The 17,573-nt window shown below is 49.6% G+C and overlaps 1 protein-coding gene across 8 annotated transcripts; it reads left to right on the top strand.

Moving 5' to 3' along the window:
* The first annotated feature begins 2,895 nt into the window (after positions 1 to 2,895).
* ARRB2 (arrestin beta 2) lies at positions 2,896 to 11,611 on the top strand. Of its 8 annotated transcripts, XM_081028791.1 has the most exons (16): positions 2,896 to 3,058; positions 5,938 to 5,968; positions 6,598 to 6,658; positions 6,770 to 6,814; positions 7,036 to 7,232; positions 7,518 to 7,577; positions 7,989 to 8,056; positions 8,176 to 8,311; positions 8,527 to 8,611; positions 8,877 to 8,949; positions 9,380 to 9,517; positions 10,382 to 10,465; positions 10,561 to 10,640; positions 10,754 to 10,808; positions 11,059 to 11,192; positions 11,370 to 11,607. In XM_081028791.1, the coding sequence occupies exons 1-15, from the start codon at positions 3,036 to 3,038 to the stop codon at positions 11,150 to 11,152; spliced, it is 1,230 nt and encodes a 409-aa protein (XP_080884917.1). In that variant the 5' UTR covers positions 2,896 to 3,035; the 3' UTR covers positions 11,153 to 11,192; positions 11,370 to 11,607. The 8 variants fall into 8 exon arrangements, with proteins under 8 accessions (XP_080884917.1, XP_080884921.1, XP_080884920.1 ...); XM_081028795.1 differs by lacking the exon at positions 7,036 to 7,232 and having other exon boundaries at positions 2,912 to 3,058; XM_081028793.1 differs by lacking the exon at positions 5,938 to 5,968 and having other exon boundaries at positions 2,953 to 3,058.
* Positions 11,612 to 17,573: the final 5,962 nt, after the last annotated feature.

The raw sequence follows: 17,573 nt of genomic DNA on the forward strand, positions 1-17,573 counted from the left end.
ATTTTTAACTACGTTTACAAGTACAGAAATGATACAACACACGTGCCCTGTAAGTTTAAAAAGATAAATAAACCTAGTATCGGGATGATGTATAAAGTATAGAGTACTATTCTACACGGTTGGCAGGGAAGTAAGTGGACACAACCTTTCTAGACAGCATTTTGCCAGTTCCCGTCAAAATTAAGACATCGCTTTCATCCGTCAGACATTCATTTATTCACTCAACAAATATTTATTGAACACCTTTTATGTGCCAGGCACTGTTCTAAGTGATAAGAACAAGACAGTGAAGAAGACAAGAACCTCCTTAAGTGATTTGTGCTTTAGACAGAAGAGATAGTCAAATAAAATAAATGAATTTTGAATAGCAGTATGAGTTATTTTTTAAAAATTAAGCAGGGTAATATGATAAAGGGTGATATGGGTTGGAGTGGGGACTTCTTAAAAAGAAGCCCAATCTGAGGATGACAGGATGGTGTCAGTCATACGGAAGCAAAGGAAGGTTTCTCCAGACAGAAGCAGCAGCAAGAACAAAGGCTCTGAGGTGGGAATGTGCTTGCTGGAGGGTAGAAAGAGGCCTGATTTGGCTCAAGGATAGAGAAGGAGTTGAAGAGTGATAACATGTGGTATGTGTTGAGGTTAGAGAGGTGGGTACAGATCAGATCATGTGGATTGTAGTAAAAAATGTGAAAAAATGAGATTTTATTCTCATCATATTTGGAAGCTGCTGAAGGGCTTTAAGCAGGGAGTGACAAGAACTGATTTACATTTGAAAAGACCACTCTGGTTCCTGTGTGGAGAAGGGGCTAGAAGGCCAGGAGGGAAGCAAGGAGAGCAATGAAGAAGAGGTCCTGGTAGGAGACTATCACAACAGGCCAGGTGAGAGAGAATGGTGATTGGGACCAGAGTGTCACTGAAGATGGAGAAATAGAGAAAAAAAATAACCCAATGGGTTAATGTATTTTGGAGGCAGAATGCCAGGACTTGGAAAAAGATTAGATAGAGGGCAGTACAAGAGGATACAAGATAACCCTTGGATTTGACTTTTATTATATTCAAATTATTAGTTTATCTTTGTGTGCAAAAAATTCTTTGTCATTTTGATATGGAGTTAAATTTATAGACAATTTTCAGAGAAATTGATGATGGTTTTTCTCTCCTAGAATATGGTGTATCTCACTCTTTCTGGCCTTCTTTAATACTTTTCTAAACTTGTCTTTCTATTAATATACTTTAATACAGTAGTTTTAACTCCATGCAGACCACTTACCTTTCAGTTCCAAAAGCACTTTAGATAGGTAACGATACAGATCTCATTACCTTCTGGTCATGACCCTTTGACAAAAGTGATTCATGAGTCTAATAGAAATGGTTAAATCTTGAAATGGGTGAAGAGTGAGCTTAGAAGGTAGTGATAGAACTGAGGGGTGGGGAGGTGGCAGCTGGTGAGGTCGGCCTGTATTTCTAGGGCAAAATTAAGGATGATATCAGAAAATGTCTTATGTGCTTATTACTTTTTGTTGCATAAGAAAGTGGAAGGGGGAGTGTGAAGTTAGTTAGTTCATCTGGGGAAAGCAGGAGGAGTGTGGGAAAAAAATGGAAGAAGAAATACTTTAGCTTCTTACATCTGAAATGTCAGTCATCCATCAGCCTTCCCAAGTCCAGTCAATTTTGCCCCAGAAATGGCTCTTCAGCCTGGCCCTTCTCCCTTCCACTCTGGTTCATCATCTCCCCTTGACTAGTTTCAGTCTACAACAGCCTTGCCCCTCTCCCTCCACTCATCACATTGCTCAGAATTATCTTCCTAAAAGGAGATCTCATCATGCCACTCCTTTGCTTAAAAAACTACTACTGGATCCATGTCCTCCAGGAAAGGGCAGCAGTCTCATACCTTCACCTGCTATACAAAATCCTTCACATTCTGTTCCAGTCTTCCTCTTCAGCTTTATCTCTGGTGCTGTCTAATCCCACAAACACTTCAGAACAGAATGTGCCTCCCCCTTTTCTCTCTTGGGGATATCTTTTCTCATCCTCTGCTCACCATTCAGAAAGATTGTCCTCAAATGTCCCCCTCTCTAGACAGCCTGCACTCCCTCCACCCCCATCCCAGCCAAATGCTGGTAGTTGCTTTGTCTTCTGAGTCGTACCTCCATTGTAACACTCCTGGGATCATACCTATTTATGCGTCTCCTCAACTAAACTAGGAAGGCAGGGTCTATGTTAATTCATGTCTGTGTCCCCATCGTCCAGCGTAGTGACTAACACAAAATAAGCATGGAAGGATGGATGGACGGACGGACGGATGGATGTTAGCCGCAATGAGTGGATGGAGGCGATGGGTAATCAGAGAAATTACGAAAGGTAACCCTGCAGAGATCTAAGACAGACACCAGGGGGAGCTGACACACCACAATAAAGAAGCGGGGACCGACCAGAGGCCGCTGCAAGCACTTGGAAGACCGGCGCGCACTAAAGCAAGCATCACGCAACTAGAACCGCTCACCCACGTGTGCATCCCCTCACCCTCCTTCCCAGACTTCGCTTGAGCTCATTCCACCGCCCCTACTACCCCCATCGCCTCCGCTGCCACAGAGAAAGCAAACAAAGAGGAGGGGACCCCCCCTTCATGCAAGGAGCCAATCAGAGGACTCTAATTCTGGAAGGCGGGCGTCTTCGTTTAAGGAAGCCCAATCAGTTCTTAAGTGGGGTGAGGATGGGTGGAGAGATGGGCGGGAATTGCAGCGAGTTGGGATCCCCGGGGAGGGGAGGGGCTGGAGTACAGAGGACGGGGGCGGAGCCAATCACGGCGCGTGTCTGTGAGAAGAGGGCGGGCAGCGCGGGGCGCGCGCGATCCGGGCTGACGCATCTGGCCCGGGCTCCCGAGGATTCGAGGGGGGGGTGGGCGGGGGTGGGGGGAAGAGGAGAAAGAGCGGAGGGCGCGCGTGCGCAGTGGTGCGGGGAGGAGCAGGGACCTGGCTGCGGGCTAGGAGGCTGCGAGCGTGCCGCGAACCGGGCGGGCGGCGGGCGCGCGCACCATGGGGGAGAAACCCGGGACCAGGTAAGGGAGGTGGGGCCACGCGGCGGGACGTGGGCGGCGGCTCGGGGCGGGTATCGGGATCGTCTCCAGACAAGGACACCGCAGAGAGAATCGGGAGCCGGACGCCTGGGTCCCTAGGGGGCAGCCATCTGGTGCCGCACGTCTAGGTCCTCCAGGATAATGAGGGGGACGCATGCCAGGGCCCCTGCAGAAAGCGAGTGCTAAAGGGGATTGGGACACCGGCGTCTGGCTTCTCGCAGGGATGTGGGGGCCGGACGACTGGATTCTCCCTTGCAGGCTGCGATGCAGGGGCGGAGGAACGAGGAGCAGGTGGCCGGCCCTTAGGGGTTGGGTATGGGCAAGCTGGATACCCGGAGAGGGATTCCCCCCTTTGACTCGTGCCCAGCCACCGGAAAGCCTCCTGTCCAATATCCCACAGGCAGTGGGGCTGCCCCCACCTGTCCTGAAGGCCGGGTAGCACCGCTTCCAAACTTCTGTCTTCCTTGAGGTTGCTAGGAGCAACAGCCTCATCTTGGGGGAGTAGAGTGCGTGGCGACCCTCTCTGAATCTGAATCTTATCCTTCCTTCTTACCGAGGGTGAGAGGAGGCAATATCTGCTTTAGGCACGCCATCCACTCCCCGGATGTTTTCTGTGTAATTGAGTCTCCTTCCTTCCACTGACACCCGAGTTCTCTTTTTTGGTCTCTAGCAAAATCCACTTCCTGTTGTGACCCAACACCCCCAAGGAGGCAATAGGTGAATGCCTAAGTCTCTGGGGAGCTGGAGCAAAAGAGGAAAAAATGAGGCTGTGTATCTCTATCCACAGGGAATCAGGAATGGGGGCCTGGTCCTGAGCTGTCACTTGTTCTGCAAAACATGATCATATCAGCCCCACCACTCCCCACCCCAGTAGAATAGGAGAACCCAGGTTTCTGAGCACCAAGTCAACCAGTATTAGAGAGATGATCAGAGGAAAGATTGGTGTCCTGGATTAGGGGTTAAACACCCCAGAGAAACGGGAAGTCACTTGAGGGAGGCCCCCGATTTCCGTTATGTGGTTCAGGGAGGAGGAAGGATGGACCAAAGGGGGACTGCTGACTTGGCACAATTCCCCCAACCCCCATCAAATTCTGGGCCACAGGAAATGGAGAGAATAGCAGGAAGTGTGAGGGGGCATCTGCCTCTGTGTCCACCCCCCCCTCCCGCTAGGCACCGCCCTGTCACCCCTACACTCCTCCTCCTTGGCCAGCCTCAGTATATTCAGGCTACTCCTCCCTAGTATGTCAGGAGGTTGGCTGGGTTAGGATCCAGAGGGCAGGTGCCCTGCAGTTGCTCCAGGGAAATTACCCCAAAGCCACGTTCCAGTTGGCCAACTGATTATGGCAGTCATAGCCCTCTGCCAGGGTTCCTAATAGAAAGAAACACTGGGACAAAGAGGAAAACCAAAACAAAGAGGACGGAGAGCTGTATGATGCCATAGCAATGAGCCCCCAAGCTAGTGTAAGAGGTGGGGTGCTTATTCTAGCTGCCACCATATCAATGTTTACTCTCCTTTATTGGATGGGGATATATTGGGACCGTCATACCCTTTGCTTGATGGCTTTTGGATAGCTTGGCCTTCTGGGAAGAAGGGGCAGGTAAAGTTGTTAACAGCAGAAACCGGTGGTAGGGTTGGAGGAGGCATGGGCAAGTTGGCAGGATTTCGGTTTCTATCTGGCGACCCTTCCCAGGGATTACTGCTGAGGCAGAATGGATTGGGAGGTGGTACAGCAAAACACAAGCCCACAAGTGGCCAGAGCATTGGAGTTGCCAGACACTTCCCTACCCTTTCAGCAGTAGGCAGAGTCTAGCCTTAGTTGTTTCAGCATCCCCCTCAATTTAACAAACTTGATGCCAATTGCAGAGACAGGGTCGTATAATAGTTTGGTGACTAGGAGCATGGATTTGGAGTCAGACTGCCTGTTTGTCCACTATTTACACTGTAACCTTAAGCAAAATACGTGATCTCTCCCGTGTCTCAGTTTCCTCACCTATAAAATAGAAATATTAGGACGTCCATCACTGGGTTATGAAGAGTAGTAAAACACACAGGAAACACTTTAAACCGTGCTGGGCGTGGAATATTCACCCAATAGATGTTAGTTAGCATCGTCCTCGTTGTATGGCTGGCATTGTGCTGGGGATGCCTAAGTGAATAAGGCCTCTGATGCTCGTTATCTATCTAGTGCGGTAGACAGTACACAGCTAACTGCCTTTGCTTGGTATCACACAAGTAAAACGTAAACGAGGCATGACAAGAACCCCCAAAAAAGGAGCGACTTTCTAAAGGAGGTGATATCTGAGCTGAGCCTTGAAAGACAGGCTTTTAAGCTAGAGATCAGAGATGGGGACAGTAGGAAGTTAATGGAGTAGGGTCCCAACTTAGTGCCTATAGTAGAAACCATATTAGAGGCAAAGGCCGGGGCCATCACTCTTCCAAGTACTCCAGCTGTCTTTGGAGCTGCAGACCAGAGAAGATGGGAAGAGTGTTAGGTCTTACAGAAAATACTGCAACCTGCCCATTCAGGTCCCCCTCAGGGAGGTCCCTGGGAAGAGAGCCAGGGTCGTTCCTGTGGCAACCAGTGGCCATTGCCATGGGAGGAGTGGAACTAGTGATGGGAGGGGGATTTGACATGACAACCAGCTTCAGGGGATGCCATGTTGGGAACATTTAGGACCTGTGGTTACCTTTCCTTCTGGGAAACAGTGGGAGGGGGGTAGTGCTGGGCAAAGCCCCAAAGCCTCCAGGCAAGAATCCTGGGTGAGCTCTGTTTCTCAGGCTGGGGAGGGACCAGGTCCTGGCGCTGGGGTCCCTGCTGAATCTGAGGGAGGCAGTGGGGTTTCCCTTTCTGTTTTGTTAGGGTCTTCAAGAAGTCGAGCCCTAACTGCAAGGTGAGTGTCCCAACAGTGCTTCTCTTCCTGACCCTCCCTGGGCCCTTACAAAGCCCAGCTTACCCCAAGACGATCCCCAACCCCTAGTTCCCCACTTCCTGTGACAGCTAAGAGCCGACTTCCTTCCCTCCTGAAGCCCCTTGCCGCAAAGGCTGCTCTGCCTGAGCCAGCCACGCCTGGGTGGGGACAGGCCTGGGTCCCTAAGCAAGACCAAAGGGGAGGAGCCAAAAGCCCATGCCTATAGCCCTCTTAGGAACCGACCCAGGGTGCCTGGGGCTGGGAACAATTAACAGCCCCCCAGGCTATGGCCTATTTACCTTAGCTCCCCTAGAGGGCTGCCCCCACTCCACCCACAGCCCCTCCCTAACTGGCAGTTGACCCACAAACCCACACACACACCCAACTGGTAGGCAGAGGTGTGAAAAGATTAGGGAACAGCTAAAAAGTCTCATGGTTGGGTAGTCTGGGAAGCCCCATCACCCTCCCTTTCTAGCCCTACTGTGAGGAAACCAGGAGAAACTCCTGGACACCCCAGCCTGGGAAGACCAGGGGTAGGGCAGCCCCCTGTGAGGCTCTGATGCCCTACCACCCTCCTGCCCAATCTTCCCTGTGACCCTCTCCATCCTCAGCTCACTGTGTACTTGGGCAAGCGGGACTTTGTAGATCACCTGGACAAAGTGGATCCTGTAGGTAAGTGTACCCAGAAAGGGGCATCTCATCCCCCAGGAGGGAAGAAGTTCCTGGGCCCAGCCACAGAGGAGAGGCCCTGACAGGAAATGAGCTCATGTGTCCCTTTCCTAGATGGTGTGGTGCTTGTGGACCCTGACTACTTGAAGGACCGCAAAGGTACTGGCCCCAACTCCACGTGTCCAAGGGGATGTGGGGAGGTGGGGAAGTGAAATGGGCTGGCATTGAGAGGGGCCCCAGAGACATGGAGGGCTGAGGCAGAAGCCAGGAGTAGGATCCAGGCAAGTCTTTGCTGCCGAGGAAAAGCAGCTGCTGCTAGGTACTGGAGGGACTGGGAAAGGGGGGGCTCCTGACCACCCCACCTTGCCCTCCCTTGCCAGTGTTTGTGACCCTCACCTGCGCCTTCCGCTATGGCCGTGAAGACCTGGATGTGCTGGGCTTGTCCTTCCGCAAAGACCTGTTCATCGCCACCTACCAGGCCTTCCCCCCAATGCCCAACCCACCCCGGCCCCCTACCCGCCTGCAGGACCGGCTGCTGAGGAAGCTGGGCCAGCATGCCCACCCCTTTTTTTTCACAGTGAGGATGCCCCCCACCCTCTGCAGAGCAAGGGGTTTGGGACTGTGTTTGGGGGGTGAAGCACCTGTTACAGGCAGATCTGGTAAAAACAGTAAGGAGGGTCCTCTAGACCCACCTCCCTTCAGGGTCACCCTGCATTCAGGAAGCCCTTGCCTCTCTGCCTCCTCCCTGGGGCCCCTTCATGTCTCATCCCCAGAACTTCTTCTCCAGCCTTTTAAGTTGAGGTTGGGAGGAAGATTTGGGGACTTGCGGAGGAACTGAAGCCTCTCCTTTCCTCTGCTACAGATCCCGCAGAATTTGCCCTGCTCCGTCACCCTGCAGCCAGGCCCAGAGGACACAGGGAAGGTATGGGAGGAACAGTTCTGAGGGCTTATGGGGCAAAGCAGGGTCCAGCAGCAGTTGGAAGCACCTGAGATGGGAGTGGGCTGTCGAGGAGAAGCCAGGGTGGGACAAAAGGTAGGTAATGTACCCAGTAGATGTGGGGTGTGTATGGGATGGTCACTGCTCACATGTGACACTGCTTCCTGCTCTTAACCTGCATGTACCTAGGTACAAAGGCTCCCCTTGTGCAGCTAGGACCAAGCTTCTGCCAGATGCCAAGCCTCAGGGAGGTAGAGGAGGAAGGGCCAGGCCCTGTGCTCCTCAAACCAGAATGGGGCAAGAGTCCCTGCCCAAGACCAAGGAAGAGGGAAGGAAGGGAGTGGTGGTGGTGGCAGGGGCCTTGTATAAGACGTGACCTTTTCTCCCCCTCCCGAGGCCTGTGGGGTAGACTTTGAGATTCGAGCCTTCTGTGCCAAATCACTAGAAGAGAAAAGCCACAAAAGGTGAGGGAAGCCATCTCCCCTGTGGTTTGCCCATTCCCTCCACACTGCAGGAGCCCCAGCCCCTGTGGGAGGTGGAAGTGGGTGTTTGGTGTCTAAGGACTGACCCCTCCCACTCCCAGGAACTCTGTGCGTCTCGTGATCCGAAAAGTGCAGTTTGCCCCAGAGAAACCCGGCCCCCAGCCTTCAGCTGAAACCACACGCCACTTCCTCATGTCTGACCGGTCCCTGCACCTTGAGGCCTCTCTGGACAAGGAGGTGGGGTGTGAGAGGGTGATATGGGCGCTACAGTGCAAGCCAGACCCTGGGGGAGGTCAGGATGCTATCTTCAACGGAAGTTGTTTTAGCTGGCCGTGGAGAGTTGCTATGGGCTTGCATTTAGAGGGAGGCGGCCAAGCAGTGTGTGTCAGGGACACACTGATAATAGGACCTATGAAAACAATCAATTAACTTGATCCTCTTCCCCTCAAAAGCTGTACTACCACGGGGAGCCCCTTAATATCAATGTCCACGTCACCAACAACTCCACCAAGACCGTCAAGAAGATCAGAGTCTCTGGTAGGAGGCGGGGGTTGGAAGGAGGTCTTAGGGGAGGGAATTGCTACCTCTGTGGCTTGGGCATGATCTTAGCCCAAGGACATACCCCAGTGCGTGAGACCCACCAGGGCTCAAAGAATTTAGGCTGGCCCACAGTGAGCTACGGGCCAGGTGATTATGGCTACGGGGAGGGCCGCAGGTCAGGGAGTGGCAGGAGTGCGGGCCTGGGGCCCTTGCCACGTGGTCTGGAGTGGGGCGAGATTCTTGATCCCACCCCATTCCACAGTGAGACAGTATGCCGACATCTGCCTCTTCAGCACCGCCCAGTACAAGTGTCCTGTGGCTCAGATCGAACAAGAGTGAGTATCAGTCAGCACAGCCCTGGGTCCCGATCTCAGGGAAGAAGATTGTAACATTCAAATATACCCTCTACCCCGTTTCCTTCTGTTTTTGGGGGGGAAGGATGGTGAAAGCATCAATTCAATGATAACCATGTGAGCTACCTATCATACTGCCCCCTTCCTGCAAATAACTGCAGTTCCACTGCCGAGAAGAGTAGGCCCGGGAGACTGTGAGGTGAGGGTGGAATTCTTCCCAAACTGTCTCCACTTTCAAGGGCATTCCCTCCACAGTTGGTTGTGTCTGAGCTATTAATGTCCTTGAACGGGTTGAGCCAAAACCTTGTGATTTGTGCCCAAAGAGAGAAGGGGCAAGTGACGGGGGTAGGAGCTGCCCCCTTGCCCAGCCTGGCCCCTCCAAGAGCCTTGTTCTCTTGTCCACACCACCCAGTGACCAGGTATCTCCCAGTTCCACGTTCTGCAAGGTGTACACCGTAACTCCACTGCTCAGCGACAACCGGGAGAAGCGTGGTCTTGCCCTGGATGGGAAGCTCAAGCACGAGGACACCAACCTGGCTTCCAGCACCATGTGAGGGTGGGGCTGGATGTGGAGCAGGGGATCTCCTGCAGCCCAGGAGACATTCATTCAGTGCCAGCTGTGTGCCAGGCTCTGTCCTAGGTGCCAGGGCGCTATCATTGAACAGAAGAGACGAAGAGTATCTTACATTTTAGGGGAGGGAGGACAGACAAGTCGGATAAATGGTAAAATAGCGTGTTTCGTGACCAGTGTTAAAGAGGAAAAGTGAGGCAAAGAAGGGAGATAGAAAGTAGAGAGAGGGTCAGGGCAAGGCATAATGCAGAGGTGAGTTTTGAGTAAGGACCCAAAGGAAGTAGGCATGTGGACATGCAGAGAGACTGTTCGAGGCAGAGAGAGTTGCGAACACAGACCCGGATGTGGACTGGGCCAGTGTGTCTGAGGCAGTGCGAGGAGGCCCGCAGAGCCGCTGCTGGCCGCTTTGGTGCCATTGTGTCTTTGGGCAGGAGCAGCCCCGGCGTAAGGGCTTCACAAAGTAAGGGCTGGATTTCTCCCCTCCTGGTGCCTTCGTCCAGGGTACACACTGCATGACCACACACAGCAGGCCTGGACGCCAGCGTGGTGAGAATAAACTACAAGAAGAGTAGGAGGTGGGGTCGGAGGGCTAATGAAGAGCAAGACAGTACAGGGCTATTAGGTAACCAAGAGTTCAGCTTTGACTGAGCAAGATGAGAAGCCACGGAAAGCTTCCATGCAGGGATGGTGTGGGGCGCTTTACTATGACGACAGAACAGTCTGTGCCGCTGGAGCCTTGGGGGCTGGTGCCCCCTGGTGCCGCTCAGGGTCCTGATGGGATCTCCAAGGGTGGGTGTGGGTGCAGGCAATGGGCCCTGGTCCAGCTTCTCCCCCCAATTGTAGCGTGAAAGAGGGTGCCAACAAGGAGGTGCTGGGGATCCTGGTGTCGTACAGGGTCAAGGTGAAGCTGGTGGTGTCTCGCGGCGGGTAAGTATGGTGGGGCAACCTGGGGTAGGATTCGCAGTGGTTTCCTTCGGCTCTGAAATGTTGGCATCTCTTCATGCTGCCTCTTCCCTCCCCAGGGATGTCTCTGTGGAGCTGCCTTTTGTTCTTATGCACCCCAAGCCCCATGACCACATCATCACCCCCAGACCCCAGTCAGGTGAGCATGCCACCCACCCCAAACCCCCAAAGGGAGGGCCTGAAACCAGGCCAGTGGAGAAAAGCTGGTGCTTCCTGCCACCACCCACCCACCCACTTTCCTCCTCCCTTCAGCTGCTCCTGAAACAGATGCCCCTGTGGACACCAACCTCATTGAATTTGATACCAAGTAAGAGCCTCATGCCCTCCCTACCTTTGACTCTGGACAAAGATTCCTGTAACGTTCTCTACCCTATTTCTTTCTTTTGGGGGAGGGGTGGTTGAAGCATCAAATCAGTGATAACCTTGTGAGCTGCTTATTACTGCCCCGTCCTGCAAATACCTGCAGTCCCATTGCCACTCTAATACCTGTCTCTGGAGGGGGCTGGAAGGTCCACAGAGGGTCTGAAGCCCTCACCTCCTTCCTTTCTACCACGAAGCTATGCCACAGATGATGACATCGTGTTTGAGGACTTTGCCCGCCTTCGGCTGAAGGGGATGAAGGATGAGGATTACGACGACCAGTTCTGCTAGGAGGGGGGCTGGAGGAAGGGAGTGGATGGTGCTGGGAGAGGTAGGGGCAGGACCAAGATCGCCACTGTCATTGGGGGTGGGTCCCAGCCTCTTCCCTTCCCCTCCATCCAGCAGCTTCCTCAATGAACCCCTTCCCTTTCTCCTTCTGCCATCCCCATCAGATACGCACTGGATCCATCTCTTGTTGAACGTGGGCATTAATTTTTTTTTATTACAGCTGTGCTTCCCCAACCCCCCAATGGGTGGCAAGCTGTGTTCATACCTACATTTCTTGGAGGGGGACACTGAAAAATGGATAGTAGGAAAATCGGGGAGAAAAAACTCCCACATTCAATCTCACACCAACACCCTCTCCTGTCATTGTCTCTGCCTCCCATTCCTTCAAGATGACACCCTTTTGGGGGGAAGGCCACTTCTTTGTTTCTGAGCATAAAGAATAAACCTCCTAATAGGCATGAGTGTGTGTGTTTTCTATGTGTCATTTAAGGAGTATACATTGTGCTCATTCCCGAGTGTGTTAGCTTGTGGGTGAGGACCTCGTCTCCTCTGCACCCACGTGGCACCTGACGCACAGGCTGTCAATAAATGTTTATTGAATGACTGGGCTGTACCTGTTCCAAGGTAAACATCGAAACTTGATTTGGTCTGTCCAAACTCAAGGGTACAGTTTAGTAAAGCAACACATTCATTCATTCATTTATGGGGGGAAAAATAACCCACTTCCCTGAAGATTAGAAGCTCTTGGGAGCTGGGCAGGGCAGGCTCTTCCCTATTGTGGCTGACACACATGACCACGTGGTGACCTGTTGTGACAGTGTGTTCCTTTCCACTGCACCTTATAGTTGCTCAAGCAGTCCATTCCTGGGGCTCAGTGAGACCTCAGCTACAGGCCTCCCCAGACACAAGCCACACATCATCTCCGTGGAAGCTGGTACTTAGATTCCGACACAAAGCCAAGGCTTTAGGCAGCCAAAGAGTCATGCTACCGTGGGCATGTCCAAGAAACTCCACCCAACTGCCGCCCCTCTGCCCTTCCTCAGACGCTCCCTGGCCCAAGCCCCAGGCCGAGCTGACATTCCTCACCACTACGCAGTCCCGCTCCTGTAGCCCATCCTTTCTCTCCTTTGCCGCTTAAGGCTCATTCTTTCATTCCATGAACAATCTTGACTTTAAGTCCCTATTATGTGCCAGGCATAGTATACAGACATAGTAGTGACTAAAACAAACATTAAATCATTCCCCAATTATTTAATTACAATAGCTGTGCTTCAAAGGAGAAGTACAGGAGCTACCAGAACACGTGACAGGGAATTCTGACCTAGGCTGGGGTTTGGGGATGATTTCCCTGGAGGAAGTGACCTTTGAGCACAGAACTGGAAGACAGAGAGGCGTTCCAGCATTCCAGGTGATAGCAACACTACCAGATGACCCGTGAAGGCAGGAAGGAACAGCAGTATTTCAGGGGCCAGAAGGACTGCAACAAAGACAGCCAGGGGTAAAGTAGTTCCAGATGAGGCTGGTAAGGCAGACGGGACAGTCCATATAAGACTTTAGTCTACGTTATGGCTCATGACATCTAATTAAATCCTTGGTTACCCACAAGCTTTAAGTACTGTCACCATGCCAATGACCTTGCTTACCCCTCCACAGTAGCAGCCCACGCTGCACCCCAGTCCTTATCTCCTGGAGCACCCCTCTAACTCCTATCAACCTGCTCCTTGACCACTGAGCTTTTGGCCGATGGACCTCAAACTTTTTCAGGTGAATCAGAATCCTCTGGGAGGCAAGACACAGAGACCCTGGCTCTATTTGTCCAGATTCTGACTCAATAGTATCAGGAAGAATCCACGAAATATGGATTTTGAATTAGCACACACTAAGAAACAATGCCTTTTTTATGTTTTTAATAAAGTACAACGTGCACATGGTTTAAAAAAGAAAATTCAAATGGTAAACAGTGAAAAGAAGGCTCTCTCCTGTCTCTGATCCCCAGCCTCCCATTTCTCAGGCCCACAGGCAACCTCTATCACCAATTCCTTGATTATTCTTCCAAAGATATTCTTCAGACTCGGTCATATTCATGACTATATTTCCCCGTTTAAATACAGATCGTAGCACACTATGAATATTCTCCTACACTCTGCTTTTTTCCCTTAATAATATAGCTCGGAGAGCATTCCTCTAACAACACACATAGATCTACCTCATCCTTTTAAAGAACTGTATAGCTTTCCATCGCCTAAATGTCATTTATTTTTACCAGTTTCCTACCAATGGACATGAAGGATGTCCACTCTTTGGCTAATTCAAACAGTATTACAATAATTATCCTTGAAGTTATGTCCTTTTGCCCAAGTACATCTGCAGGGCAAATTCTCAAAAGTAGAATTGGTGGGTCAAAGAGGGTGAGCTTCTTTTCGATCATGGCTGGTCAAGCAGGTGACATGTTTTACTATCCTAGTTTTAATTTGCATTTCTTTGTTTAGGAGTTCAGATGAACCGAATTTATTGGGCTGATGTTATCTTGTTAATGTACTCTAAGAGCTCTTCATGCAGTAAAGAAATCAGCCCTCTGTCATATAGTTTGCAAATATTTTTCCCAGTTTGTTGTCTTTTGAATTTGTTTCTAGTTTTGTTTCGTTTTTTAACTGAGGTCAAATTTATGACATAAAGTTAACCAGTTTTTAAAGTGTACAATTGGCCAGCCCAGTGGCTCAGGTGGTTGGAGCACCTGCTCCTAACGCCAAGGTCACCAGTTCGATTCCCACATGGGCCAGTGAGCTGCGCCCTCTACAGTTAAGATTGTGAATAACGGCTCTCCCTGGAGCTGGGCTGTGGTGAGCAGCCGGAGGTTGGCGTGAGCTGCAGTGGGCTGTGGGCTGCTGCGGCTGCGTGCTGCCATGAGCAGGTGCTGTGAGCTGGCGACCAACTGCCTCAGCCGGGGGAAGCGCAAGGCTCATAATACCAGCATGGGCCAGGGAGCTGTTTCCTACACAACTAGACACAAACAATGGCTTGAATCGAAGGGAGGGAGGCAAAAGGGAGGGGGGAGGCGGAAGAAAGGGAGAAAAAAATAAAAATAAAATAAAATGAAGTGTACAATTCAGTGGCATTTAGTACATTCACATTGTGTAACCATCACTTCTAGTTTCAAAGTGTTGTACTTCTGGTATTTTTAATAATTCATAAGTTTTATTTTAATGTAGTCTAATACAATCATGTTTTGTATGGCTTCTTGATTTTTTTGTCACAAAGCTCTTGGCCTGTTTCCTCACAATTTCACACTTCCTTTTAATTCCAAACTAAACTTTAAGATCGTCATATCAATCACTATCTCATCAGCACCATCAACTTCTCCTTTCACAAGACCTGCTCTCAAACCCCACCCTTCTCCACTTCAACCCTGGGCTGCTGAGCACTGCCAGAGAAAACTCACACAACCATATTTATTCGTTCATTCTTCAAATATTTTTGAACACATCCTATGTGCCAACACTGTGCTGGGTACGGATTTGAGGCCACTACAAACTTACGGTCCCTAACCTCAGCTGGGCCCTCAATACCTGATAACCCTGTCTGCCCCTCTCTATGTCCCCGGTCACCTCCCTCTCCTGCTCCCATCCTAGTCACTAATTTTGCAAACCTTCCTCACACTCATAGTGACCGCCTTCTGTTTTTCACAGAGATTAAGCTGAGGGATGAGTGATTCCAATTTCCCACCCCCTACTGACAAACACTGATATCTATACCAAGTCTCCTAGATAACCAAGGTAAAATGCCTTCTCCAGTTCAAGCTAATCCCTCCACCTGTCCTCAGATTACTCCCCTCCCACCTCCTCTGAGACCTTGATTCATCAAACCATTCCCATCTCTTCAACCTCTGCCTCTCTCTACTGGTTCTTCCTCCATTGCAAATAACCCACGCAAGTCTCTTCCACTAAAGGAAGGAAGAGAGAAAGGGAGGGAGCATTGAGCGAAGAAGGAAAGGAGGGAAGGAGGGCAGGAGAAAGCAAACCAAAGAAAAAGCACTCTTCCAATGCTTAAGTCTCTTTCACAGTAAAGTATATCTTTATTTCCCCTCTCACTTTTCATTTTTATTGTATTTATTTTCAAAGCTATATATGCACATAGTTTAAGGAGTCAGATAGTAGGACTACAAGGCTTATTACAATAAAGAATACATCCTCTCCCTCTCCAGTTTCCTTCTCAGAGGCAACAACTTTCACCTCATTTAGGTTTCCTTTGGTTATTTCCTTCTATATCTCTAAACAACATGCTCATTCTGTTACTTCTTTGTTTTTGTTTTAAGCTTCCCTTCATGTAAGGTGAAAACTGAGCTCCCTTTCTTCCCTCTGCCCCACCATGAATCATTCTATCCCACCCCTGCATCCCATACTGCCAAGAGAATTATATCAATTGGGGTTAGGTCAACATTCACTATTTACATTACTATGCTTATGCAAATGTTATTCATAGCTAAGTCATGTGATATCGATCATCTTTCTCTTCTTGCACAACTTTGTTTTCCCTAAATAACTGTTACTTAAAAATTTGCAGGCGACCAGATGGCTAAGTTGGTTAGCTCTTAACAACAAGGTTACCAGTTTGATTCCCACATGGGCCAGTGAACTGCGTCCTACACTAGATTGAAAACAACGGCTTGAGCTTGGAGCTGAGCCACTGGTGGGCAACCGGTTGGCTCAGTGGTGAGAGCATGGTGCTCATACCAAGGTCGCCGGTTCAATCCCCACATGGGCCTGTGAGAGACAACAGCTTGAGCTCAGAGCTGAGACATACTGGGTGGCCAGTTGGCTCCATGGTTGGACCACAGTGCTCATAACACCAAGGTCACCAGTTCAAGTCCCACATGGGTCAGTGAGCTGCACCTTCCACAGCGAGATTGAAAACAATGACTTGACATCCTGGAAAATCACACTGTTCCCCAATATTCCCCAATAATAAAAAAAAAAATTTAATTTGCTTATTTGAATTTATCACTAATTCTGCCCTATACTCTCTTCCAAAAGTTATCGTCTCAATTCATTCAAAAACAAAACAGGTTCATCTCTTTCATCTCCTTGAAGAAATCTCTCCAAGAGCCTTCTAATCTGGGTCTAACTCTACTAACCTGAGAAAAGGTACTTAGGAGAAAATTTTAAGACCCTGTACATATCAAAATGTCTTTATCCTATCTTCTTTATTGATAGTTTGGCTGTTGTGAGAGTCTAGATACCCACTAAAATCTACTCTTCCGTAGTGCTAGAACAATAGCTGGCCACCTAGGTAAGAACTGGATTGCCCAGAACCCCAGAGTTGGTTGAGACCATATGACTAAGCTTTCTTCAATGGAATGTGAGCAGAATTTATATGGGCCACTTCCTAGCCAGACCTCTGAGACAGATGTGCCTTCTCTACATTTTTTTCTTCCCTCTCCCTGCCAGCTGAGACCCAGGGATGCCAGCAACCCCGTTTTGACATTGTAGACAGCAATGCCCTAGAACAGTGTTTCTCAGATTTTACTGTGCATACAGATCACCTGGGGATCTTCAAACAAATATTGATTTAGCAGGTCTGTGGTGGGGCTTGAAATTCTGCATTTCTAACAAGCTTCTAGGTAATACTAATGCAGCTGGCTTGCAGACCACACTTTTGAGCATAAGACCCTGAAGAATGGCAGAGCTGCAGTGCTATCTTTGGTCTCCGTATGACTGTGGAGCACACTAAATTACCCACACTGAACTGTCTTTTGAGAAAAAAAATTTAAGTTCTATTTTGTTGCGTTTTTAGCCTTCATCCTAGCATAGCTGGAGTACAGAATTCCAGATTGGAAATCACTTTCCCCCAATGCACTGAAGGCATCCATCCACTGTCTTCTAGTTTGGAGATTACTGTTATGTAAGAGGCCCAACACCGATCTGATTGCTGATCCTTAAACTTAGTATGCGGTCTGTTTTCTCTGTGGAAACTTTTGTAAGACCTTTTCCTTTGCATCTAGTGTTCTGATTATTTCATGATGTGCCTTGATACTGGGCACTCGATGGGCCCTTTTCATCCAGAAGCACAAGTCCTTTTTTCCTCTTCATTTTCTCTGATCTCTTCTTATAGAATTTAAGCTTCTTGGACTGATTCTCTTATTTTCTGTCTCTCCCCCGCCCCGCCCCACATATGCCATCTCTTTTCTTTTGTTCAGTTGCTGGGAATGTTCCTCAATTTCTCTTTTAACCCTTTGCTAGATTTTTCATGGTTTTATTTTTCAAGTGTGTTTTCTTGGATTCAATCCTTTATTACAGTATCTCTTATCTAAGGGTCAATACGTGTTTTTTTCCTTAAGTTTTACTTTACCCTGTCTAAAATGTTGTTTTGTTTTTTTCCTGTTTATTTTGGTCTATGCCTTTCATGTTAGAAAGTTTCTTCAAATATC

Source organism: Rhinolophus hipposideros, assembly GCF_964194185.1.
Source record: "Rhinolophus hipposideros genome assembly, chromosome: 20".
NCBI classification, from domain to species: domain Eukaryota; kingdom Metazoa; phylum Chordata; class Mammalia; order Chiroptera; family Rhinolophidae; genus Rhinolophus; species Rhinolophus hipposideros.

What these genes read in the sequence shown, in the direction of transcription:
- ARRB2 (XM_081028798.1), top strand. Translation starts at nt 3,231, where the DNA reads ATGCCAGGGCCCCTGCAGAAAGCGAGTGCTAAAGGGGATTGGGACACC. An exon ending in CAAGAAGATCAGAGTCTCTG is followed by an intron (nt 8,612 to 8,876) that starts GTAGGAGGCGGG and finishes CCCATTCCACAG; the next exon opens with TGAGACAGTATGCCGACATC. An exon ending in CTCATTGAATTTGATACCAA is followed by an intron (nt 10,809 to 11,058) that starts GTAAGAGCCTCA and finishes TCTACCACGAAG; the next exon opens with CTATGCCACAGATGATGACA.